The sequence below is a fragment of the Lactuca serriola genome, chromosome 5 (assembly GCF_051521515.1).
Source record: "Lactuca serriola cultivar US96UC23 chromosome 5, Lser_US96UC23_V15, whole genome shotgun sequence".
Taxonomy (NCBI): domain Eukaryota; kingdom Viridiplantae; phylum Streptophyta; class Magnoliopsida; order Asterales; family Asteraceae; genus Lactuca; species Lactuca serriola.
This window is the reverse complement of record NC_136412.1, coordinates 246,456,491-246,483,728: the sequence shown is the minus strand read 5'-3', so window position 1 is coordinate 246,483,728 and position 27,238 is coordinate 246,456,491. Positions and strand designations below refer to the sequence as shown.

General features: G+C 32.6%; 2 protein-coding genes and 1 pseudogene across 4 annotated transcripts; all 3 read right to left on the bottom strand.

Moving 5' to 3' along the window:
* Positions 1 to 412: 412 nt before the first annotated feature.
* LOC145053931 (uncharacterized) lies at positions 413 to 3,043 on the bottom strand. 3 transcript variants are annotated; one of them, XM_079002053.1, is made up of 6 exons: positions 2,650 to 3,043; positions 2,136 to 2,189; positions 1,604 to 1,726; positions 1,405 to 1,503; positions 1,108 to 1,310; positions 413 to 1,003 (listed from the first exon to the last, which is right to left on the bottom strand). In XM_079002053.1, exons 4-6 carry the CDS (start codon positions 1,501 to 1,503, stop codon positions 907 to 909), a joined length of 399 nt encoding a protein of 132 aa, XP_078858179.1. In that variant the 5' UTR covers positions 1,604 to 1,726; positions 2,136 to 2,189; positions 2,650 to 3,043; the 3' UTR covers positions 413 to 906. The 3 variants fall into 3 exon arrangements, with proteins under 3 accessions (XP_078858179.1, XP_078858180.1, XP_078858181.1); XM_079002054.1 differs by having other exon boundaries at positions 2,741 to 3,043; XM_079002055.1 differs by having other exon boundaries at positions 413 to 997; positions 2,650 to 3,038.
* Positions 3,044 to 5,288: 2,245 nt separating this feature from the next.
* On the bottom strand, positions 5,289 to 10,994 carry LOC145053930 (1,8-cineole synthase). The gene is made up of 2 exons (XM_079002052.1): positions 9,961 to 10,994; positions 5,289 to 5,895 (listed from the first exon to the last, which is right to left on the bottom strand). The coding sequence occupies exons 1-2, from the start codon at positions 10,838 to 10,840 to the stop codon at positions 5,543 to 5,545; spliced, it is 1,233 nt and encodes a 410-aa protein (XP_078858178.1). The 5' UTR covers positions 10,841 to 10,994; the 3' UTR covers positions 5,289 to 5,542.
* Positions 10,995 to 15,984: 4,990 nt separating this feature from the next.
* LOC145050341 (putative protein phosphatase 2C 9) lies at positions 15,985 to 18,607 on the bottom strand (annotated as a pseudogene).
* Between the last annotated feature and the right edge of the window lie 8,631 nt (positions 18,608 to 27,238).

The window sequence follows — 27,238 nt, the reverse complement described above, 5'->3', positions numbered from 1 at the left end:
CATCCGGAGGAGGATGTAAGGAATTCAATTACATTCTTCTCTTTCTATTACTACACCAAAATATCCTCATCGTATATACATTTACAATAAATGAAAAACATTTAAATATAAATACAGATTCAAAAAGAACTTAATTGTTAATGAATTCCATTCCATTTATGGGGTAGAAGGGTGAAAGCAGATTAATTAGCAACATGTGTTTACTTGTGAATTTAAATATTTTTAGCATGAAAGAAAATCCTAGGAACTGAATTCCATCGTTTTGGGATGGGAAGTTAATTAATTTTCAAATTGCAACCAAACATGGGACTGGAATGGAATTGAATTCTAATTCCAGCCAAATCTCGCAAACCAAAGGCCCCCCTAAACCATAAAGCTAAGAAACAACATATACGTGTAGTTCCATAAAACATGCAATGAAAAAAGTATTGCCTATATATGAAATGACATATATTGATATAAATATACAATTAAATTGATATAGTAATAGTAATAGTATGTCATCATCAGTTCCCCAGATTATATATAGGAGTATTGTGTCTTCCATGGTATCTTTGCTCCCCATGTTTTCTTTCTTCATCTCATCTTCTTGAGAAGATGATGTCATCATTTCATGGTGATATTTGGGTTTAGAATCTTTACGGTTCCTATTGTTATATACAAGACTATGGTATCTTGAATGATATCTATGATACTTATTTGATATTTTCAAGCCCTCTGAATGATGACAACCAGGCTTCTGTGACTGATTCAACTCAGTAGATGAACACCTCTCATGACTATAAGATTTCCACCTATCTTCAAATGATTTGCAATGAATTTTTTTAGGGATCTTTTAAGCCTCTGATGATTCTTCAGGCATTATGGATAGGTCTGTGGTGCATGTATCCTCACCAGTTCTTTCCTTTATGTTGTCTGAAGTTTTGATTGCTTCATCAGTTCCTCCTGAACATTGATGGATTTCATGATTTTTAGAATCTTGTTCGCAGGCTTACGTCTACTCCTTTCATTAGAACCCCAAAACACATACAAAAGAAAACTTTAATTAGAAAAAACTAAATTAAGGTTGACACAAAATCACAAATAGCATGAGGTTATTAATCTCACCTTTTAAGGGCATCTATATCAGTCTCCAAATAATTCCCTTCAAATGATTCATCTTCACTTGAACTACTAAAAGAAAGATGATTTGTTCTATCATCCCCACTAACATCTCCATGAGTAGATGCTTCTGGAATAAAACTCTCAAGATTACCTGACCCTTCTTTTACAGACTCACAACAATGTTCCTCTGGATCCACAATGGTGATCTGATACAATCATGTCATTATCAATGAAACAAGAGATGTATGTAATGTAGCTACTACAAAACCTCAGTCAACAAATAGGTAAGAAAATCCATACTTGTATAACTTCTGAATCACAATCTAGTTGACGCCTTATATCCATGGATGATTGACATTCAACAATGATGTCTTCTACCTGAATTGTCCTTCCTTTCATCTGAAACAATAATTATGCAGTAAACAACCATGAATTTATAAGTAATGTGCATTGATCTAGGACTGGAACTGATGTCATTAGGGGAAAAGACATAAATGACCTTCTAATCCTCGTCATCAAAATAATGTCTGGTACACCTTCTCCAACTCCCCTACGGTAATTGTGTAGGCTGTGACACTGGACTCCTCCCACTTGACATTGGTCCTCTATGACGATATTCTTCCTGCCAATAACATGACATAATTTTCCTCCATTAGAGGTTATGAAACAACAATTACAAGAACCTCAACAACAACAAAACAAAACATCTTTCTAGGATATAAAAAGATAGACACTTTATTGAAGAATTATAAAAGTTAACACAAGAATAGAAGCCTTTAGCACTTGTTTGCAATAAAGCTTCCAACTATATTCGTTCAACCCAAAATTGAAATAGTCTGTTATATCAGCTCCAGGATGCTTCCAAGGCTTCTGCTCAAACACATCAATATTTTACATCCAGTATAAACACATCAATATTTTACATCTAGTATGGTCCTATAAGATACATAAATACAAACACTTTATTAAGAATAAATAAAAGAAATGTGAAAAGAATCTAGACATGGAGATAAAGATGCAAGAACAAAAACCTAGTTGCTAGAATGGATGTCGCCAATAAGCCCAACAACCTACTTCACTTCTCCCTGAAACAAAACAGACATATATCAAACATAATACACACTATCAGAAACATCTTATTAGAAAAATTAAAGAACAAACCTAATTAAGGAGATGTATGAGTATGGCTAACAGATTCAACTAAAAATCCCTAGGTTTAAGAGGCTTGTAAGGAGTTGAAGTGATACTGGTTGAGTATGGTTTAGGGTTTACGTTAGAGATTAGAATCTAACAAAATTGGGAAAACACAGTAGCCGCTATAACCATTTGATTGTGAAATTACTTTGTACCCCCATTAAAGAAATTAGGCGTCGAGAATTGTAATATGCATCAATAAACACAAATTAACGGAAACATAGAGGGAAAACATAGTAGATGCTATTACCAATGTATCACCACTTTCAAATAAGAATATATTTACATAAAAGTTATTCATATGAATCTTAAAATGATTGTATTAGGAAACAAAAACCAAAGAAAATATACCAGATCAACAATGATGTCTCAAGAACCGAAAACAAAAGAGATGAATCGAAGATGGAATAATATTTAAATCATCACGTAGTTGTTAATAAACCTCAGGAAAACTTGAACCATTGTCCGACGGAGAAGAGATGGATTAAGATAAGGAGGTGTATCGTAATCCCTTAAAAGCAGCAATTGAGCCCTACATGTAGATGCAATTTTGGATACGATTTGGTTGTTGATTTCTTGAGAAGTAGAGGGAAATCAATTTAGGTATATCCCTGATTTTATGCATGCGAGAACTGTAAAATCAGAAACTACTTAAAATTGTTGAATGGGTAATCAATAGAAGGATTTGAATATCTTTTCTGAATTCGAAATAGAGTTTGATTTTTTTTGCAGATCACAATCCTCTGAGCAGTGGCATTTTCGGAAATTCACTTACTAATTTGAGTGGGAAAAATCGATTGGGGAAGGCTAATAAATTGTCACGTGGCAATTTGATACTTATTTATTAGATTAGGGGATATATATATATATATATATATATATATATATATATATATATATATATATATATATATAAGTTTTGTTAAAATAAATCCAAAACATGTAAGTTGGTTAGATTTATTGTATGTAGCAGTTTTTCATTATTGATAGATACATGTTCGAACGTGGTTATTAGCATTTGTTTTCTTGTGCCCTTTTTCCTTTTATTACCTTTTGATTATAAGTAAACGAGTGCTTTCTTGTGCTCTTTTTTCTTTTATTACTTTTTGAGTATAAGTAAACGAGTATTGATAACTTATATTTGAATCATAAGCCATTTTATTGAATTTGAATTCAAATTACAAAAATGGCTCCTTTATTCTTTTTTATTATTCACAAATCATCCAAATTATAAAACAAATCATCTAAATGATAAAATTCTATTGACTTTTTTGGTTTTTTGACACACCATCCAAACATTTGTTGGAGGTATTAGGGTTTACGTTAAAGATCTGGATACCATATTAGTTCGAAAAATATTCATACGATCCAAGTGATATCCAGATCTCCAATGTAAACTCTAATACCTCCAACAATCGAACTGATATTTCTATCCTATGTATGAGTTGTTAGAAATTTAGCTTAAGATAATCAAAGATGACACTTACGATTCTAGGCACAGAAATCGTAAGCATAATTGCTAGAAGGATTATGTGATTGTTTGAAGAAAAAGAGAACTAATAATTTTCGTATATCTCTTCTCAAAGAGAAAATTCGTGTATATATTAAACGAGATTAGGGTTTCTCTTAGGGTTGGCGGTCATGAGTTGCTTTGGAAGCAAGACAGGAAATCCGAAATTTAATGAGGATTTAGGGTTTCCAAAACTAACAAATTTCGTTAGTTTTACCAAAATCACCCTCAAGAATTTGAATTTCCCACCCAGCCAGGGGCACTGCCCCTAGACCCCGCCAAAAGGGCGTTGCCCTTGAACCCCCCGATTTGTTGTCAAATCGGCTTCTAATATGATCTTATACATGTGTACACTCCACATAAACTCGTACATATATTAGAGTACAAACTATGAAGCCTCATAGCTTACATGTTGGTTCCAATTACAAAAAATGACATGGTCCAGATAGGCTGTAGGCCAACATACCCTGTTAGCGGTCCGGATAGGCTGTAGGCTCTATGAGGCGGTCCAGTCATGCCGAAGGCTCGGGAGCGGTCCAGATAGGCTGTAGGCCCTGCAAGGCGGTCCAGTCAAGCTGAAGGCTCATTATGCATGTTGTTCTGTATTTGTTGTTATGATATGACTATGGTTATATGAGGTTGGTATTTTGGGGAACTCACTAAACTTTCTGGCTTACAGTTTCAGTTTATTGTTTCAGGTACATTAGGGGATCACGGCAAGGCGAATGAGTGATCGTACAACTCCTCATGTTTTATTTATGTTTTTGGGAAAACTCTGATATTAGACTATTTTGAAAACAAATTTGTAATAACTACTGGTTTTAAATGTTTTGAGAAAGTTTTAAATTGACTTGAATTTTATGGGTGTTACATGTCTTTTATTATTATTATTTTCTTAATATGAAGCGAAATTAGAATACTAATATGTATAAGAAATGAAATTACAATGCTATTTTATGTTTTTAAATTAACAAATTTTCAATAAATAGAAGTGCAATGCTATTAACAAAAATTGAAGTAAAATGTTATTAATTAAATTACGGTTATTTATGATTAAGACTACATTTTTATAGTGGTCGTGTTATTTAAATTTATCATCCGTATAGTACACAAGTTATAACCTAGTGTTGATTTAAATTAAGGATTCTTCCGTTTACCTTTTTCCTCTCTAAACTTTCTACTTTTGGAATAAAAGGTTTGAGAAAATAATTACCCAAAAGTTTTTGTTATGTTTAGTTACCACTTCCCGCATCTCCAAAAAGAAAAATTAGCAAAAACCAAAAATTATAGTTTCTTTACATTTAAAAATGTAACTAGAGAATACAATGTAGAGGCCAAAGATGGTCTACAACCAATAAAGTAAGACCTCTTTCTCACTCAAATTAAAACCATATAAAGTATATTTTTATATAACTCATTGTCATCAACAATGTGGTCAGTTAATATTTTATTTCTGTTACAAATTTCATAGGCAAGAATAGAAAGAGAACCGCAACAGGAAACATCTGGCTTGTTATATCAATATAATTCTACATAAACATATACAATCTGCCATAGTTATATACAGACCAAAATCCATATCTTACAAGAAAAAGATGAGAGTAGAATGTATATATACATGCACATTCTTTGATGAATAGTTTTTGCATCATTATGCATCTTGGTTTTTGATAACCATGGGCTTTTAATAAAATAAAAAATTAATGGTTTATAGCACCAAATTCAGTGAACATGTCATTTTTCTTGTTTGCCTTGGAGGATGAAGAGGTTGCGGGAAGCAGTGCACCAACGATCATAGTATTGGTAGAGGTTAGGCCAATCGGAAGATGGACAATGAGCGTAATGGTGGAGCCATAAAGACAAGACTTTTTCTTGTTCTTCTTCATGTTTTAAGGACTCAATTAGCTTTCCTAACATGTTTTCAAGCTCGGCTTTTTCATTGAAGGTTAATACAGGTGCTTCGACACCAATTGTCGCTCGACACAAAAATGGTAGCCATGACATCAATAACTTGGTTTTAACTTTCCTTAGTTCCTCCATGTCATCATCTTGACCACCCATAGATACCGCCTCCTTAAACAAGTACACTGCAGAGTATGAACATTATATTAACAACATATCATATATTTTACTTCAATCACGTATACGGACTATGTAACTAACATAATAATAATCATTTATGGGCTATTTGGTATGTCTGTTAATTATTCATTATTCAGGGCATTTGGTAACATCAAAATTAACATGTCGATTAATCAGCATAGGATAATCAATGTTGTAAAAATTAGTTTAGACGGTCGGTTAATCGGCCTCCCCTCCAACAGCTTAGGATTAGTGATAGTCGGTCATATTAATCCGATCACGATGATTATTTAAAACTAATTGTGTGACCCGTATGTTATACGGGTTGGATAAAATAAAAAAAATTAAATATGAAGGTTTAAACAAAAATTTATTTAAATTTGAAATTTGAATTTAAAAGGAAACATATTTAATAGTATATGAGTTGTAATATTGTAATTTAATAGTTAGTTTTAAATAAGACAATTATTAATTGAGATGTAAATATGATGTGTTAATTAAAAAAAAATAAACAATGAGAAAATGACACATGGAAAAAACATTTATTCAAAAATACCAAAAAATGACATGTATCCAAGTTAATAAGAGAGTGACATGTGGCAAAACTATTTTCATTTATTAGGGAGGATATCAACAAGTGTTTGTAAAGTAATGTAATATTGTTTATAAGAATATGTTACTTTAAACTATTTATTATTAATCAATTTAAAAAATGTTCATTTGAATTTTTTTTTGAATTATTGTAGAAAATAGTATTTTATTTTTTTAGTTTATTTGACAGGTTGGTTTAGGTTTTACATTTAAAGAATTTAAGCCTTTTTAACAGTTTTAAAATATATTTTTTGAATACTTTTTATATTTATTTGATATTTTGATTTAGATTTTAAATTTAACATTTTATTCAAATAAACAAATTAAGAATATTATATTGATAATTTAAAATTTCTACCATTAATGTAACCATATTTTACATTTTATAACGTATTTAAATTAGCAAAATTAAAAATATATTATGTTGAAAGTACTAAGTTAAGATCTAAAAACATTTAAATAAGCAAAATTAAAAATATAAAATGTTGAAAGTACTAAGTTAAGATCTAAAATTATAATTATTTTTTAATCATATCATTTAATGTCCTTACATGCAGTTTTCATGTGAGAAAAACTAAATATAATTTTCGATTTAGTGTTACTTTTATCTTTATGTGTGATTGACGACGTTGTTGATTATATACAACATTAACTATTGTTTGTAAGACAACATAATAAAATTTATAATTATATGTTATTTTAAACTATTTATTATTGTTAATTTTGGAAACTTTTCAATTATTATAAAAATAGTTTTTGGATATTTTTAGTTAATTTGACATTTTGATTTAAGTTTTACATTAAAACATTAAAATCTTTTTAATTATTTTAAAAAATATTCTTTAAGTTTACTTAATATTTTGATTTAGGTGTTGTATATTTAACATTATATTTATATAAAAAAATAAATATATGCTATTTATGATTCAAAAACTCTACAATTTAACCTGATAATATTTTATATTTTATTCAATAAACTAAATATAGTATATTATAAATAAGAGAGGAGGTTTTAATTTTAAATGTATATAATACAAAATAAAATAACTTTATCTATAATATATATAATATAACAGATAGATAATATAATAATATAATAATAAATACTAGAGAAATTAAATATCTTCTTACTTTTTGTTCCTACATATCCTTCTACTCAATGAAATGGTGACCTGTCTAACATTTAATGCTCATTTAATGAGATTTAATGATATTTTAAGATACTAATATAACACATGTTATAATTTAAATGGGTAGGAGGATTGGTAGGATTAAAAGGTAGAAGGATATTTAATTTCTCTAAATACTATTATAATAATGAGAAATTAAATATCAATCTAATCATTTTTTATATCTATTTTCTTATCTATATATAATATTAAATGGTGACAAGTGAATTAAAATATTATAAATTTAATTAAATATAACGCATGGCAACATTTAACATGGATAACAGGTTGAATATAACAAAAAAAGTAATAGGAAATTTAATTTCACTATAATAATAAGACATATTATGATGATCAGTTGTAAACATGTTAACTTGATATAAAATTATGATTATAAGGGATATACAAAATTTAAAAATAGTATTATTCATGATATTTTTAAGACAAAATTGCAAAAATTGTCAATGTGGTTTGCCAAAAGTCAATCATTGCTAATTTTTTTGATGCAAATGGTCTTTGTGGTTTGCAAAACTTGTATAGATGACCCTTTTTTACAAACTCTGTTAGTATTCAGTCGTTAGAGACTGAATTCGTAAGGACATTTTCATATTTTTAAGTATAAAGGGATTGAATTCTTGACATTTTGTAAACCATGAGGACCGTTATTCTAATTTGTCTTAAAATAATATAAATATAGAAAATAAGGAGGGTAGGATTTGAACTTACCCCCTCTCCCTTAATCAGTCAAAGTCTTAGCCAACCATGCTAGGGCTGCATTTGTTTTATATTTTCGAAAACGAATTAATATTATCTACAAATCATAAATAAATTAATAATAAAATTAAAAAAAAACATATTTTTACAAAAAAAATTAATAAAACAAAATATGTTTTTAGCGTATCGTAAAAAAAATTACAAACCATTTATATGTTTCTTTTACGTATTTGTTTTACGTAAAATATACGTTTTATGCATTTTAAAAAAATATGTTTGTTTTATAATATGTTATTATATTGTTATGATCCTAAAACATATTTTTACGTTTTCATATAAAAATAAATTTTTTTTCTTTCACATAGGAAAAAAATCGTATTTATTTTATGTAAAATATGTTTTTTTTTTATATATTAAAAAAAAGTTTTCATATAAAATGTTATTACATTGTTATAATCCGAAAATATACTTTTAAATACATAAAAAAACGTAATAACATATTATACAAAAACGTAATCCTAAAAAAACATTAAAAAAAGTTTTTTTGTATATATTTATTTTATGTGAAGCATGTTTTTATGTATTTAAAAAATACATTTTCATATAATACGTTGTTACGTTGTTATATCTTAAAATATATTTTTACATTATCTTAATGTATTTAGTTAATTTAAAGCGAATATGCAAGTATTTTTTACGTAAAAACGTTAAGGTAATAACATATTATACGAAACGTATTTTTACCTTATGTTAAGGTCTTTAGTTTGTTTTACATAAAAAATATATGTCGTTTTGCTTTGATCCTAAAACATATTTTTACGTTATGTTTTAGGATTATAGCAATGTAATAACAAACTATACAAAAACGTATTTTTTATATATTTAAAAAATACGTTTTCGCATAATATGTTATTACGTTTTTTTAGGTATTTAAAAGTATATTTTCGGATTATAACAATGTAATAACATATTATACAAAAGCATATTATTAAAATATATAAAAAAACATATTTTACACAAAATAAATACGTAAAAAAATTCTACGTGAAAGCAATATATATATATATATATATATATATATATATATATATATATATATATATATTATTTTTTTATGAAAGCATAATTTTTTTTATAATCATAGCAATTTAATAACATATTATATGAAACAAATACGTATTTTTTTAAATACATAAAAACATATATTTTACGTAAACAAATACATAAAGAAAAACATGTAAATTGTTTGTAATTTTCTACGGTATACTAAAAATATATTTTGTTTTATTAATTTTTTTTTTTTTTGTAAAAATATGTTTTTTTAATTTTTTATTATTAATTTATTTATGATTTATAAATAATATTAATTAGTTTTCGAAAATATAAAAGATATATATGACTGTAACCTAGTTAGCTAAAGCTTTGGTTGACTCAGGGAGGAAAGGAGGTCTCAAGTTAGAACTCATTATCTATCATTTACTAAAAAACCAAAGGAACATTTTGTAATTTTATCTTTTAAGGAGAATGAATATGTGGTTCTGATACGAGTTCATGTGGGTAATGGAGCTAAAAGTCAAAGACGATAGAATCCCATACCTGAAAGTTTGACCAACGAACCTTGTAGCCGCTGCGGTGCCGAGAGAGCCACACAAGCCAGCTTAGAAGCCGAAGCCCATTGCTGCACAGCTTCATCAGCGCTTCCACACGCCACTAGTTTCTCCGCCAGCCAAAGCAACTCAGCTGACAACTTCTCAGCCGAAACCCGCAACCGCGTTTTCGGTTTCGTGAACTGAGTCCAAGCAAAATCGCCGTAATGGCCAACCGTTTTGATCACCCGGTTCAACCCAAAGTAGCCACCGCCCTTTTTCGTTACATCTCCACCGGTGGTGGTATTTTTCTCAATATCATACTTCGCCGCCGCCACCGCTGCGGATTGCAGTTGTTGAAGTGCCCGTGAAAACGCGGCGGAGAGAACCTTGGCGTTCACTTTCCGTAACGGCTCGTAGCCCTCCTCTAGATTTTCATCCATCAATTTCTCGGCGTACGACCGGACGATCTCGTACTTCCTCGAACTGACGGGTATTTCGTTGAGTATAGCGAGCAACTGCGTCAGTGCTCGCGCTATGCACGTTTCATCCACCAAGCTACCATCGGCGCCGGCGAGGTCATTACAGTTCCCGGACCCCTTTAAAAATGGAACCCATGGATAAGTACTAGAATCGGAGTCGAATTCGGAATCGGAGTTGTGATTATGATTGTGAGTTTGACTGTGTTGAAGAGAAGAAGAGATGAAAGAGGGGATGACTTTGAGGAAGAACAGGAAGGCAGTGATTAGAGTATAACGGATGATATGGAATAGTTTGAATTTGTGGGATAAGTTTATCAGGGTTTTATCGCTGTAGATGAATAAGGGTAACAAGATGTTACGAAGAAGCAATGGAGCTAGAGGTGTTGGTGCTGTTTGAGCTTCTACCATTTTCTTTTGCAGGAATTGATCTGTAAATGACGAATTGATAGGGGGAGGAGCAGAGAAGGGGATGAAGATTTAGTGGATAAGGAGACGAGAGGAAATGAGAAGATTAGAAGGCGCCAACAGATCGAAATGGAGAGGCGTGTGAAGATAATAATTATGTTACGTGAAAAATGTTCCAAGGGTTCTAGCAGGAAGAGGACAATCAGATGGAATTCTATGATTGGAATATTTGAGATTTTTACCAAAATCCAATTATAAAATAGGGTGTTAATTTGGAAAAATGAAATCTTTTTCTTCAAATGACCATTTAAATCGAAATCGAAGACCTGTGGAAATCCATTTAAATCGAAATCGAAAGACCTGTGGAAATCAGATCATTCACTTTTTGCGTGGTATCTTCCATATAAATGGACTCACCTCCAACAAAAGTTTTCAAGTTACTTTTAAGAGTAAATTACATGAATGGTCCTACGGTTTGGGGTAATTTACATGTTTGGTCTTTAATTAATTTTTTTAACTCGGAAAGTCCCTACTGTTTGTTTGTTGTTGTTACGCGTTTGGTCCCTATTATTTGTTTTTATTACGCATTTGGTCCCTATTTTACCTAAAATGACTATTATTTAGAGTAAATTACACGAATGGTCCCTATGGTTTAGGGTAATTTGCGTGATTGGTCCCCAACTTATTTTTTTAACTCAGAAGGTCCCTACAGTTTGTTTTTGTTATGCGTTTGGTCCCTGTCTTACCTAAATATACTATTTTTCCCTTGATATTTTAATTTATTTAAGTAAACACATCCCAACCCCACCCCACTCACCTTACCTTACCTACCCCACCATTTTTTCTTATTTAAATAATAGTCTTTTTAGATAAGACAGAGACCAAGTGCGTAACAAAAACAAACTGTAGGGACCAAGCACGTAACAAAAACAAACCGTAGGGACCTTCCGAGTTAAAAAAATAAGTTAAGGACCAAACGTGCAAATTACCCCAAACCATAGGGACCATTCGTGTAGTTTACTCTATTATTTAAATAGGAAAAATGGTGTGATATGTAAGGTAAGGTGAGGGGAATGGAGTTCGGGTGTGTTTATTTAAATAAATTAAAAAATCAATGACAAAATAGTCTTTTTAGGTAAGATAGGGACCAAACATGTAACAAAAACAAACTATAGGGACCTTCCAAGTTAAAAAAATAAGTTAGGGACCAAACATACAAATTACCCTAAACTATAAGGACCATTCATGTAATTTACTCCAATTTTAAAGAAAAGAAACATATATGCGGTGAATCAGATTAGTTTTGCATATTTTTGTATACGAATTAAACTCATAATGAAAAAAATATTTAACTGAAATACAATACACAAGTTTGAAATATGATGAACAATGTTGAATGTTTTTTATTTCAAAGTGTGGATTCCATTTTTTTGTCTTTTCGTTAGATTCTTTTCTAGACTTTTCGACATGTATGTAGTTTAAACATTCTAGATAACCAAGAAAAACATGTCCATAATAAGAACTTTATTATGGAATACGAAGAGCAATCTTATATTGACTGTTAATATTTTCGTATTGTATGGGTGTTTTTTTTTCTTTTGGTCAGTCTAGTGTTCTATTATTTTTTTTACAAGTGTGAGTGATTTTCATACAAATAAATTTGTCGAATCTGTCCCAAACCCGAAGCAATATTCTGAATCAGTTCAAATTTGTGTAAGTGTTGTTTAAAAAATGATTTACAGATAAGGATATAATACCTTCTGGGATTAGAGTCACTTAAGGTAAACAATCTTTATATGGATCTGTTATATTCGTATTTTGTAATACTAAATAATTTATATTTTATGATTTTATCTATAGAGACAAACAATAGTTGTGGATATATAAACAAATTCAAACCCACCAAAGCCAAATTTTGAAAGTAAGGACATAAAATAAATGTTAAAACTCAAACCGAAAGCAATAAAACTCTCACTAAATTGATTTCAAACCTAAATTCTCTCGCATGCCTCTATATTATTTTTTCGCGATCAATAAAACGTCATCTAATTCTAATTACATCTTCAAAAAGGTCTCGTTCTATTATAAGTTTGCTAGTTTCTGCATACACACCACCGATCCGTTTTTTTTTTTTTTGACACTTTTTTTTTTGTATCTATTATCCATTACAACTTTTCTTTGAGCTCTACTAAGAAAATTTTTACACGTCCATTAAGTATTTGACTCTTTTATGAGCCTTCTGGTTGTCTTCTTCATCGACCGTCTTCTTTTCGAATATTTAATTAAGTATCTTAACCGGTGCTAGTTCATTATGACGATTTGATCCGAAATTAGGAAATTGGTTAATATATGAACAAATATAACAATCTTCTTCACAATTTCAAATATCATCTTCAAATAAACTATATATATATATATATATATATATATATATATATATATATATATATATATATATATATTGAAATTATTTCAATACTTATTTGTATCATTATGTATTCTAAAAATGTTTGGTATGACGTTTGAAATACGATAACATAAACATTAAACTCAATTACATATAGTCTTGACTTGGTGAAATCCAAATAAAAATATTTGATTACAGAAACATAAACCGAACATATTAATAGACGTTAATGCATTAGAGGGGTAGCACGACTATCATTTCATTGGGTGTTTCTCATGTAGATATAGTCGGCATATGATGCATTATTCCCATCCGATACGCAACTTGATATATGAAATAAATTATCATTGTTCGTAAATCATGATTGATTATACTGTCGTTATTGCATGACCACAAGGTATACCATAACTTTTCCATTTCCTACATGTACAAAAAATGGTTTTTATATTAACAAAACCATTGTCCATACCATTTTTTACTTCAAAGTTGAAGAGATGAGGTGTACCCACTAAGTTACTCACTTGCACATCCTTCTTCCAAGCATCATCTCTATATAAGGGGTAAATTCATTATAAAGTCATAAAAACTACTATAGTTTGGTATATGTTTTTTGGATCAGTAACATGCTCCATGAACTCTGCATGCCTCTTTGCACCATCATTGTTGTCTACAATGACAACGTTAGGCTATCTATATGTCGGCGAATCCAATTCAACAACAACCTTGATATTCAACTAGACGAATCCCCGCCCGTTGCGCGAGAATAGAATTATATAGTTAAAATAATAACTTTTACCAAATTATTATTTAGTATTTCTACTTTGAAACAAAATGTTAGTAGTAAAGCAAACATATAGTTAACATATTAGTTTTATTAAACATTATAGTTTAATTTTTAAGTCATTGTGATATATACAATTATTTGATAATTTTATAAACCGTTTAAAATTCTGTAAATTATATATCAAATGAATGATAATATAACGGGTAACAAAACGTATGAACAAAAATATGAACTGCAATCTTTAGTAACATAAACATAGAAAAACATATATTATAACATTTATGTTAAAAAAGATATATATACAATGAATAATAAAAAATATGAAAAATAAACACTATAACTTTTAATAATATAGAAACACTAAAACATCTATTATAACATTTATATTAACTCTTCATATTACTTTCATATGAAGAACATATCATGATAAGTCTATCATAATTACATATCAAATGTTCAAAATTATGTTATCTTTTAAATATTGTCTTTTAAATATGTTGTGTAGGATAACCCAACAAAAAAGAAAAGAAAATAAACATAATCAAAATAGAAAAACTACAATCAAATAAATAAGAGCATTGGATGATTGAATATATAAATAAAGATGTTACATGCATATACATTTAAATCAAAAGAAAAAACTAACATTCGTCAACTTTGCTCAAACAAAAAAAACCTATATCCATTTTATGAATTTTCTTTCTTCATTTAACACCATTCAACAATAGAAACTTGATGGCAATTCTTCACTAACCTGCAATCAAAATATTTTTCTTGAAAAAGAAGAAGCAGAAAGATATTTCAAACAAAACATTGATGTTTGGAGAGTCACATTCAAGATTGAGTAATACACACAAATCACATATAAAGATTAAATGAGAAACTGAATATAAAGAAAGAATTGAAAAGCTTCATTTGTTTTGGTTGAAAGAAAAAAATCATATTATAATTACCATCGATGCAACATAACTCATTTCTTCAAATCATCATATTTGGATCGTGAATGCTTCAACTATATGAAAACTTTTGAATCACAATATCTTCAAATCCTTCTTACATGTAAGATTTTATATAACACAAAAGACACAAAAGATTGGCCTTTTTATAGTAAACTTTTCACTAAATGCTAATTAAACATAATATAAGTTATAAAAACTTTTGAGTGTTAAATCATAATTAAGAAAACTTTTGAGTTGCATTAGTTAAAAAAGGGGGTTTCAAATGAATGTGGTTTGAGAAAGTTAAAAAATGAGGTTTCAAATGCTTGAGATTCTAGAAAAAATGCTAGCTTTATAAGTATGTATGATCTGTAAGAGACGAAGTTGTCATCGTTCACATCCGAATTCTCCACATCCCTTAACGCCATCTGGATGCCAACATTTTTACTAAAGGGTGTATACAATCTTCCATATTTACAAAGTGTTCATTGACCTCCTGCTCAAATTCGGGGGTATAGGTTCGTTGTGTATTTGTACTTAAGCCCTAGCCTATGTGTGGGGTGGTATAGATTTACTGTGTTTTTGTACTTAAGCCCTAGCCCATGTATTGTATCCTACTTTGGGAATGATCAATACATCGATATTAATGTCTAATGACCAAAAAAGTTATTATGTTTGATACGTTTTTAGACAATAAACAAATAATTAAAAATGTGATCTCTGTGAACTAAAAAAAGAAATATAAGAATGAAATACACAAGAAAGGGATAAAACTTTTGCAATTCGTCTATTCACACACCCTCGATAAGTCCGATATCCCTATTGACACTGATTACAAGAAACAAAATGGCCAACCAACAACGATTATTCCTCCAGATTTTGCCATCAAAACTTACCAAAAAACAAAAGTAAATATATAAATCTACACATTCAAGAAACGAAAAATCAACAAACCCACAATCACTAGCAACAACACTTCCATATCCATAAACATTTTAAGAAAAAAAAACCATACTTACGATGGCAATGAACTATGTAAATTTTTCCTTTGCAAATCCTGCAAACCATAAACCCTCAATAATTTACATCTTCTTATCTTATACTGCACATACTCATTCCTAAATCCATGCAGATTCTTTATATAGAGTTTCTTTCATCACTTAAACCGAACAACAATGCAGGATATATCATCTTTACTTTCTCGATTTAGTGCTTCAACATCTAGTTGCTTCGCTGCCTTTTGTGGGTCCCAGATCTTTATCGCTACATCCACTGCCTCTTGGTTGCTCATAACCTGTATCAACACCAATCAAACAAAAAAGTCAGTGTGTTTCTTTTTTACTTAAATAATGCAGAAAGAATGAGTGAATACAGAAAGAATGAGTAAATACTTATGTTCTTACCTTCCATAGACCATCACTTGCAAGAATGAGAATCTTGTTATCTGCATTAATATCTGCATTTGTTATGTCGGGATCAGAGCGCAAATGATTTTTGAGATTCTTGTCTCCAAAAGCATGGGAAACCACAAGCTGTCCATTCACTCTTGCTACATCTCCTAATAACAAAATCTTCATCATTTACTGTATTATATTTGTATCTCCTCAAAAAGAAAATCACATTTCCTTATATATGAAGTTGTAAATGGCCTTTGATGATGAGGGCATTCATAGAAAAGGTGTAGAAGTATCACTCACCTGGCATGTTTGAGACAAAACCTCCTCTATTTTCAATACTGCCCCTCTCAGTATTGAGCTCATGATCAATGCTCATTTGAATTGCCTGCCCTTTGTTGGAAAGAACTGCCCGAGAATCACCAACATTTGCTACCCATAACTTACGACCATTGATGAGAATTGCAGTGACTGCAGTGGACCCACCTCTTCAAAGGTCAGGATTATGGGAAAGAATGGCTTGGTCAGTTCTTTCATATGCTTTTGAAATTGACATGTTTGGATCAGTCCAAAACTCACCCTGCAATAAACATAAAACATCATCATACACTACAGTCAAATCAGTTTTCAAAAAGACGTTGGATGGACTGGACAAACTTTAAATAATGAGGGTATTCATGTCTTTTGCACAAACGAGAGATCGATACCAAGTTCATGTCTCATTGACATTAGTCTCAGTTGAATGCATGCCAAACACACTACAAACTGTTATGTTCTTTATAACAATTTAGGATAGGAAAATAGGTAATTTTAGCAGTGGATAAACAAAATTTCATGAAATAATTGTGACGTGTGAAAAAGTATACTTTATAAAAGTATACTTTATAAAATGCAAAGGTGATTGGTGCTGAAAATATGACGTATAATATAGCCAAAATGCGGACATATGTAGATTCTTAATTCTTTATTTCTTTTTTTTCAAGGTCAAAAAGAAGATTACGTATGTATATTACACAAGAATATGATGCATACGAACAAAAAAGGAATCAACATGAGGGACATATGTACTACACATTCGTCAACAATCAATATTTATCCATTTCCCTTTTATTTTTCCATGCATCTGATTCTAGGTTCCACATAAAAAAAAGTCAAAGAATTAATGGGGACAAGACTTAATCCGATAAACTATTTATAAGTGTGTTCCTTTTTGTGGTTTTCCCATCAAGTCCTAACTTTTTATAAAATTGCCCTTATCTTGTTATAAAGTGATCATATAAAGGGAAACATTTTCATCCAAGTTGTTGATTTTAAGTCAAAGGACAATTGTAACACCTCACCTCCTTCAAGATATTGGAGAATAAATGCTTTTGAAGATACGAGGGCACACTATCCCCAAGATTTTCGTCGTAAATAGCAAAGAGTCCAAGTTCACGCCCTTGATAAGGGACAAATTTGGTAACATGATAATCTTCCATTGGATGATTAGCCTTCCCTTTAACTAGGGTGTACCCATATCTAATGGACCCTTGATCACCTCGCCCCTTTCCCGCATCATTTGATGATTGCCCATTTGCAAGCTAAAGTTGACAACAACAAAAATAGTTTTAGACTTATCCAAGTGGGAGATTGTTGGATTAGATGTCTAAGCCCATAACTATTATTGGTATGTACTTGACCCGAGAGTAGCATGGTCCATTTGTGTTGCATATCATTAGGACAATTTGTTAGGATGGACTCTTGAGAGAAGGTTATATATGATTTATTAATATATTATAAGTACTAATATATTAATATGAAATCATATGGTTTTAATTAGTATTGATCAAGAATTAATTTGGAATTGATTTAGTGATCAAAAAGAGACTAATTAAATATATGGGGACTAATTATGTTAATTAGTTATATTTATATGTGTTGGGCTTATGATCCATGTTGGACCAAGTTTATGTATGGATACATAAAGAGTTGGGCCACATGAACCATGGATCATAAAACCCATGGGTATGGTTTTGGGTTTTACCCATGACTCTTAGAATTCAACACATATAAATACATATATGATGACCTAAAAACTGCCAACCCTAGTGTGTGGGTGCATATCTTGGAGTTCATGAAGGTTTTAGAGTGCATGGAGACTCTCTCTCAAGTCCTAACTTTGTCATTGATTTGTTGTGATTCCACTTGAGGCTTCCACACTATTAGGGCTAAGATCTTAAGGCCAAATGCATCAAGACTTCCAGCCATATGAAAAAGGTATGTTACACTAACTAGTATATTGTGTAGTTTACATCTTTGTATGCTAGTTATAGGCTTAATACCTTGGAAACACCTTTGCATATATAATTAGTGAAAACGTAGATCCAAGTTATTTAGGGTTGCATGAACACCTTAGAAGTGTTAGAATGCTCAAAACCCAACAAAAGGACCATACAAATGCTTGAGGATATGTTCATAACATGTATTGATAGACTTTGGAGATGCTTGAGATACTCACCTACCTTTGGTTGAATTCTCTTATAGAAATAGCTATCACACAAGCATAAAGGTTGCACCTTTTGAAGCACATTGTGCCAGCAAGTGTTGTCACTAATATGTTGGGTAGAAGTTGGTGATACTCAACTAGCAAAGAGACATGCAGGGAACACTTTGCTAACTAGGCTAGAAATTATTCACAGAACCACCGAGAAGATCTTGCAAATCAAAGAACAATTGAGAACGACTCATGATCATCAAAAGAAATACACTGACTTTCAATGGAAACCACTTGAATTTCAAGTTGGAGAAAAAGTCATGCTAAGAGTATCTCCTTGGAAAGCAGTTATAAGATTTGGAAAACAGGGAAAACTCAACCTAAGATACATAGGATATTTTGGGATCCTTGCTAAAATAGGCTTGGTAGCCTACCGACTCGTGTTGCCCCAAGAGCCAAGCAGTGTACACAATTTTTTCCATGTATCAAACCTTAAGAAATGTCTCTCAAAGGACATGTTAGTTGTACCTCTCGACGAAATCCAGATTGATACAAAACTTAACTTCATCGAAGAGCCGATCGAGATCATGGATTGCGAAGTTAAGAAATATAAACAGAGCCACATTCCTATAGTCAATGTATGTTGGAACTCTAAGCGAGTACCAGAGTACACATGGGAACGCGAAGATCAAATGAGAAGCAAGTATCACCACTTGTTTGAAAACACCCCAACTACAAGTTAAATTTCTAGACGAAATTTCCTTTAGTGAGGGGAGGATGTAACAACCTAGAAAATATGTCATCGATTGTCGTTAGTATCAACGATAAAACATGAATATGTAATAAGGACAATCTTGTAATCATCTAAGATATTTCAATATATTCAAATATACATCCCTAATTACCTCAACCTTTAGGCTCAAAAAGAAGTGCACAAAAAGTCGCTTCACTTTGAGAGCAGGTGATCATTTTTAGATTATATAAGCTACCGCGATCCCGCAAATATAAATTTCGCAAAAATCCGACTCAGTATGGGTGAGATATGATTTTATAGTAAATCAATATCCACCGTACGTAAGAATTTGCAACGACGAAAACTACAAGGAGAATGGTGTTGGATTAGGTGTCTAAGCCAATAACTAAATTGGTATATACTTGAATTATTAAAAAAGTTCTTTTGGTTGCCCTCAAACCTGGTAATTGAATATGATAACTTTTAGAGAGAGAGACTGATTTATTAATTTATTATATGATTAATAAATAGAAATAAATGATTTATTAATATATTATGAGAATAATATATTATTAGGAATAGTATTATTTAATTAAGAATTGATCAGAAATTAATTAGAATTAATTTTGGGATTACTTGAATTAATTAATAGTGCAAGGATCTAAGCTATAATTGTTCAATAGTTGAGCAGAAGGAATTCCAGAACCTTCCTAGTGATGGACGATTTTAAGGAGTCAAATAAAGCTTCTATAATATGCCTTGGGATAATTAAGAAACCGGATAATTACCTGATTTAAGATATTATTATTTTAATCAAGTAAGTGTTATCTAGGGTTTCTTGGCCAGCTATAAATAGGGTCCTTCACCCTCTAAATTTTGGCCAACCTATAAGCTAAGAAGCTAGCCAAAATTTTGTCTCTTCCCTCTCCTCTCTTCAAGTTTCCTAGTTGATAAGGTTTCAGTGTAAACTATTAGAGGCACGAGATTTCTAGTGCTAGCTTCCAAGAGTTTTCAAGAAGGATTGTTTGATTGTTTACTACAACAATCAAAAGGTATGTAATCTTCTATGAATTTCAAAATTACCTAGGTTTATAGGGTTCTTGTTGTTCAATAGAATGTTACTTCAATAGTTTTATGACTAGATCTAACAGGTTGCATGTACCTTTAAGTGTATAAGGATTTATCTGCGATATTGCATGTAAAACCCATCAAATGGTTGACTTTTAAAAAAAATCACCAACAAGACAATCATAGTACTAACCAAAGTAGGAATTGAGAGACGAAGAACTCTTAAAACGGAAACCATATAAAATAGCTATGATATTTATAAAATCATAATGGTAATAAAAACTAATCGGAAAACGAAAGTCAAAACAAGCCAAAACAACCAAAAGAAAAGTTGTAGAGTACGTCAAGACCTACACAGATATATAAGAGTCGTTGAAAATGGAGTTTGTATGCGAGAGTTAAGGAAATTCAAAGTTTATTTTTTTACCGTCGCACGCGTCCGCGCGTAACCTGACCCTTGATCCACCTAGATACGAGGTGATGTGGGACGAGGAGAGGACGACACGTGGCACCCCCTCTAGTGGCTCATGCACAAAGGCGCGACATGCACACTAAAACTTGCTATAAATAGTAGACTTCGGTAGTCTCACTTCCACACTACTTAAACTCTCTCTCTCTCTCTCTCTCCACTTACTCTCTTGATCCGTGAGCCACTACCCTCGAGCGCCTATCGAAGTTCGGACTTTTGGTTTCCACTCTACAACAACAGTATCATAACTCACAGGTGAGTTCACGACCCTATTTTCCAAACCTTTTCGGGGGGAGATACATGTTAAAATGCAACTATTACATAATTATTACTAACTATATAAGATTAGATTATATAATTATGCTCATAACATTAGGATGATATTATGTCCAGTAGATATTCTGCCCAACTTTTAGGGTTAATATTTTGCCTAGTTGTTATACTGATTCACTCTGATAGGAAATATCATATCTAGTTGTTACACTGACCAGTTGCTAGGAAACGCTAATACTCTAGTCGTTATTATAGCCACCCTTCGTTTTCTCTGCCTAAATACTTGACTATGCAAAATATACCAATTATATATATGTATAAGACAAATAATGTATATAATAAGTAACTCGTATAATTACAACAAGGAATAACAACACGACTGACTAGTGGAGGCCCCCACAACAAGTGTTAGATGAGACCCGATTCACTAACACACTAAAAGATTTTTAGCTAGCCCCCGACCTATAATCGGTAAATCTTAAGTAAGCGGGAGATATGTATAGATCTGTACGGGGATACTCCCAACTATGGTTTCTAGCTAAAACCTGATGGCAAGTCAAAGTAGGCATAACTTTCTAAACACATTTGCGACGTCCGATGAAGCGTCATGGTTTTCGGGGATCAATAGTCATATTTCGATTATAGGAACTCGTCGTAACTTTTTTAAACTAAAACTAATTATCTTAGACTACTACTAGGAAACAATCTAAGAAAGTATTGACGATACACATAAACTCGAGGAAGTGAGTTTAGGAATAACAAGATAACTAAAATAATACGCAACGTTTTATAACAATTGTACCTATGGACTCACCAAAATTATGTTGACCTTTCAAAAACCACATGTATTCTCAGGAAAATGAACCCGGATGAAGAGGGAAGTAACCCCGATGATGCAGGTCGAAGTTTATGTGCTTTACTAGTGTACTTTGCTTTTGTGTCCTATATCTACCTCAAATAGCTTTGTAATACATTTTATTTAATGAATAAATAGCAAAGTTTTTAAATATATTAGTGTATTACTCAATGTATGTCGGTGGCCTGAAATCCAACATTCTAACATCACACAACCTGGCATTTCCGTCGTCGACCAGGGATGTGTCACTTTCCTATGAAGTCTCATGGTGGATATCAATACTTTGTTACTTTTATCGATGATTACTCAAGGAAGACTTGGGTGTATTTTATGAAGACAAAGGACGAAGATGAAGTGTTTATGTAGTTCAAGGAGTGGACTATGATGGTTGAGAAACAGTCTGGGAACCATGTCGGGTCACTCAGAACAAAAAATAAGTTGGAGTTCTACAAGGCTTAGTTTGACAAATTCTACAAAACAGAAGGTACAGTGAGGCACAACACTATACGACTAACACCACAACAAAGAAAAGTGGCAGAATAAGTGAACTAAACACGTGTTAGAGCATGCTTAGTGCATGTGATTATCTAGTGATTTATTGGAACAATTCTATGCAGAAGCAGTCAACACTACTTGTTATCTGGTGAATAGATCACCGTCAAATGCAACTGATTGTAAGACTCCTCAAGAGGTGTGGTCTGGGATACCCTCTGATAATTCTAGTTTAAGAATGTTTAGACGCCTTGCTTGTGCTCGTGTGAATGGTGGTAAACTGGAGTCGTGTGCAATGAAAAGCATATTTGTAGGATATGCATTTGGAGGGAAAGCTCATCGTCTATGGCGTATAGAAGAAAGAAAGACTCCAAAATTTGTTATTATCATAGATGTGACCTTAGAATTTGTGATGTGTAACCAGATAGGATGCGGTACACGTGTTGCGGGGAACGATCAGGGTGCTAGCCAGAAGGTGAAGTTTGAAATAAAACCCCCCACATAGTTTTGTGATAAATGAGGAACAACATGGTGTCATGGAACAACATAGATGTGAGGAATCCCTCAAACAACCTAGGGAAGAAGTGTCTGGTGATGTTGATGTCGGGAAAGACAAATTGAAGAAGCATCTGGAGAACGAGCTTGTGATTAACAATTTGGGAGCTAAAAAAAAGATAACAAGGATGGAGATACGGAGTGATTGAAGAGCAGAATGGTTATACATTTCTCACGATGTACGGACTTGGTTGGATTGATAGACTCGGACCCTGAAAGTGATCTAGTGATAAGTAGATCACTGGCGGTTGGTCTCATTTAGAGTCTTCTTTTGAAGGTGGAGAACCTATCATGTTCTATGACATGTTATGCATTCAAAAGTCTGGTGGCAAGGAGAACCCGAAAGACATGGTGACAAGGTCGTTGCCCAGAGAGAAGTTCAATCTTTTCTTGGATTTGGTTGATGTTCGCAGGAGGTAAGTCCCTTTAGGGATGAATGGAAGGAAGGGAGAGGAAGTTATTGTTTAAGGTGGAGTTCAAAGGATGCTCAAGTCAAGTTGGATATTTTTAAATGTTACTTGAGCATTTAGAGCATTCTCATGGAGCATTTGAGTTCATTGGAGCACTTAGAACTCAATGGAGAACTTGAGGTTCATGGATAATGTAACAAAGGAACGGATCATCTGAGAAGGGAATGGATCACCAGACAAAGGAACATATCAAGTGACAAAGTAACAGATCTTCCAAAAGGGGGCTTGGAGCAACTTGGAGCAACATGTTGTGTCATCCAAGATGAAGTTGCACCATCATGACATAAGTTACGCCAAATGGAAGGGATGTTGCACCACATTGGAAAAGTTGCACCAAGTGGAAAGGATGTTACGCCAAGTGAAGAAGTTGTTCCATCCTTTGGAGCATGTTGCACCACATTGAAGAGAAGTTGTGCCACATAGGATAATTTGTGCCATCTTGAAGAGGATTTGCGCCATATTGGAGCATGTTGTGCCAAATGGGAAGATGTTGTGCCATCTTGGTTCCTTGATGAGCCATGATATCCCTGATGAGTCACGAAGTCCTCTATGATGCTTAAGGAATACACCATATTGTGCCACCATGATGGATATTGGGCCACTAGTGTTCATGATGAGCCACTTATACATCATGATGCTCCACTATGGCACAAGGTACTCCATCATGTACGTTGCTAATACTCATATGTTGTATGCCATGGATGAATGTTCTAGAAGCTACTACATGGCAGATTGTGATTGGTTGACACCATTCATGGGCCTATGGGCCAATAGGCTTGGCCCATTTGGGTTTTAGGTTTGATCCCTTAAGTATAAATAGAGATGCATGCTGAGTCATTTGGGTGTACGGTATTCTAGAGTGATAGGTGAATCTTTGTAAAATTGTACTTGTAACCTTTGTTTGAGAACTCTAAAATAAATAATACCTCCCTCCTACCCATGGACGTAGGTCACCTCGACCAAACCACATAAATATTGTGTCTTTGTATGCTTTCAGTTTGCTTGTTATCTGCATTACTTCCTAACAAGGGCCATAAGAACTTGGCAAGTGACATCAGATTTGTTCTGAGTCTTGACAAGTATCGTCTAATTTCTTAACAAAAATTTTACTATGTTTGTATGGTTTAAAATAAGGTTTTTCTTGGGTCAGTCAATGGCTGTAGTTTCTTGAAATCGACTAATATAAATGATTTCTGTATAAATTATGTGTTTTATGTATGATTTTGCTTTGATCATTGTTGTTTACAAACACATTATTAGACTAAAAGTTGAGTGTTTACCTCGTATTTGAAGAGTTTGCCATCTGAAAGCCATAGATTTAGCCTTATTGAACTTTTGTGCACTTAGGAGGTGAGAACGTATGTGTGTCACTCGGGTTCATTTTTACTAAGAATTTGAAGAAATATTCTTTAAATCACAGTGGATATGGTGGTTGATTGAGGGGGGAATAAGAGAGATTTGTTCACCTTCTGCAAGTGTAAAAGAAAATGAGAACAAACTCGATATTAGAGAAGTTAAAAAGTCAATATGATAGATACCAGGTGGGTGTGTATGTGGCAAGACACAAGTATTTAGCCAAGTTCAACTATCGACATGGTAAGCCATGTAGGCCATGGGAGGCCATCCGGGAGGACTCACTTCAAGTGGAAGGTGTTGGCCAAAATGATAGATAGCCGAGTTTTTGAAAGCATTAGGCCAAACGGTATACCTTCGACGAGGAGCTTCGTGGTCGAGCTGGCCACGAACAACGGGCGTGCACACCACCCCGTTGTCTCGTGGTGGCTCGTTTTCGTGGTGGGTTGTGATCGGGACAACGAACTCGCACGGCCAATGAGATTCAAGATGCATAAATGGACCGTTATCTAGCCGTTGAACGGCTAGTTTTGTAAAAAAATAAATAAATAAATAAATAATTTATTTATCTATAAATACCACATTTTTACTCCTTAGTTTTTACACCATTCTTTTCTTTCTCTATTCACAAACTACACATTACATCTTCACAACCAAAAATCATGGATCCCAACCAAAATACTCCTCCAAACTACAGAAATCGCAAACCCGATAACGCTTTTGCGTTAGATACAACACCTCGACAATTCCCGGTTCCTCTATCCAACAAACACCATTTTTCCAACAACAATATCAACCTTTTCCGTCTTTCCAACAATAGCAAATGTCACAACAATACCAACAATTTCAACAATTCCAACAACTCCAACAACAATCGTCACAACAACAACAACCACCAATTTCACAACCACCAAGCTCACAACCACCACTTTCGCCAGATTTTGTTGCGGAAACACAACCTTCACCACCACCTCAACCAAAAAAGAAAAAAGGGAAAAAACCGACCCGGCCCACTACCGCCCAAGAAAGGGTTCCATGGTCAAAAGAAGAAGAATACAAGTTAGCGGAGGCATGGGTGGCGGCTTCCCAAGATCCAATTGTAGGCGATAGTCAGCCTTACGGAAGTTTTTGGGAAAAAGTCCGAGCCATTTTCTACGAGTTAATGGAAAGTGAAACTTGAAACGCCAATCAAATTACTTCGAAATGGCGAGATATTCGACTAAAATGCACCGAGTTTGGAGGAATCTACAACAACCTCCTAAACATACGCAAAAGTGGTCCGAACGATTTTGATGTTTTCAAGGCGGCCATGGAGCAATTTGAAAAAACAACGCCAACATGCAAAACTTTTCCGTATATGAAACCGTGGCTAAAATTGAAAGACGCCCCAAAATGGAAAGAGCAAACGGAAGGCACTTCGCAATCTTCCGGTTCAAAGCATTCGAGAAACCCCGATGCAACTTCCCAACAATTGGACGGCCGAACACACATCGACATCAACGACGATCCGCTAGATCTTGAAAACGATCAACCTCTTCGTCGGCCCGTTGGAAGAAATAAAGCAAAAAAAAAGCGGCTTCAACATCTTCAAATTCTAGTGTGATGGATATGTTTGGCGATAAATTTGATCGATATGTGCAACTTCAAGAAACGAAGGTCGAGGTGATGACTCGGATGGAACAAAAAATGATCGAAGCACAATCATCATTTCAAGAGGCACAAGAGACGCTCCAAACAAAAACTGATATGAAAATTTTGAAAATGAAAGCGGACGACCTCGAGGGCGAAGACTTGGAACTTTTCCAAGCGATGAAAGAGTCGGTTCGAGCCCGACATAAGCATAGGGGGTAGTTTATTTATTTATGGTTGGAATTTTTAGTTTTTTTTAATTTTTTTTATTTTAACTAATGTAATTTTTATTTTTTTATTTCAATTAATATAGTTTTTATTTAATGTAATTTGATATTTTAAATTAATGGAAAAAATAGTATTAAAAAAATGATTTTAATATATTTTTGAATTAAAATTAAATAAAAAAAATAAGTAGAATGATGTGTTATTGGTAAGTATCCCATATAATAGTAATAAAAGAATGTGGTGCTATGTAACACCCCTATATATGTGATAATAAACACC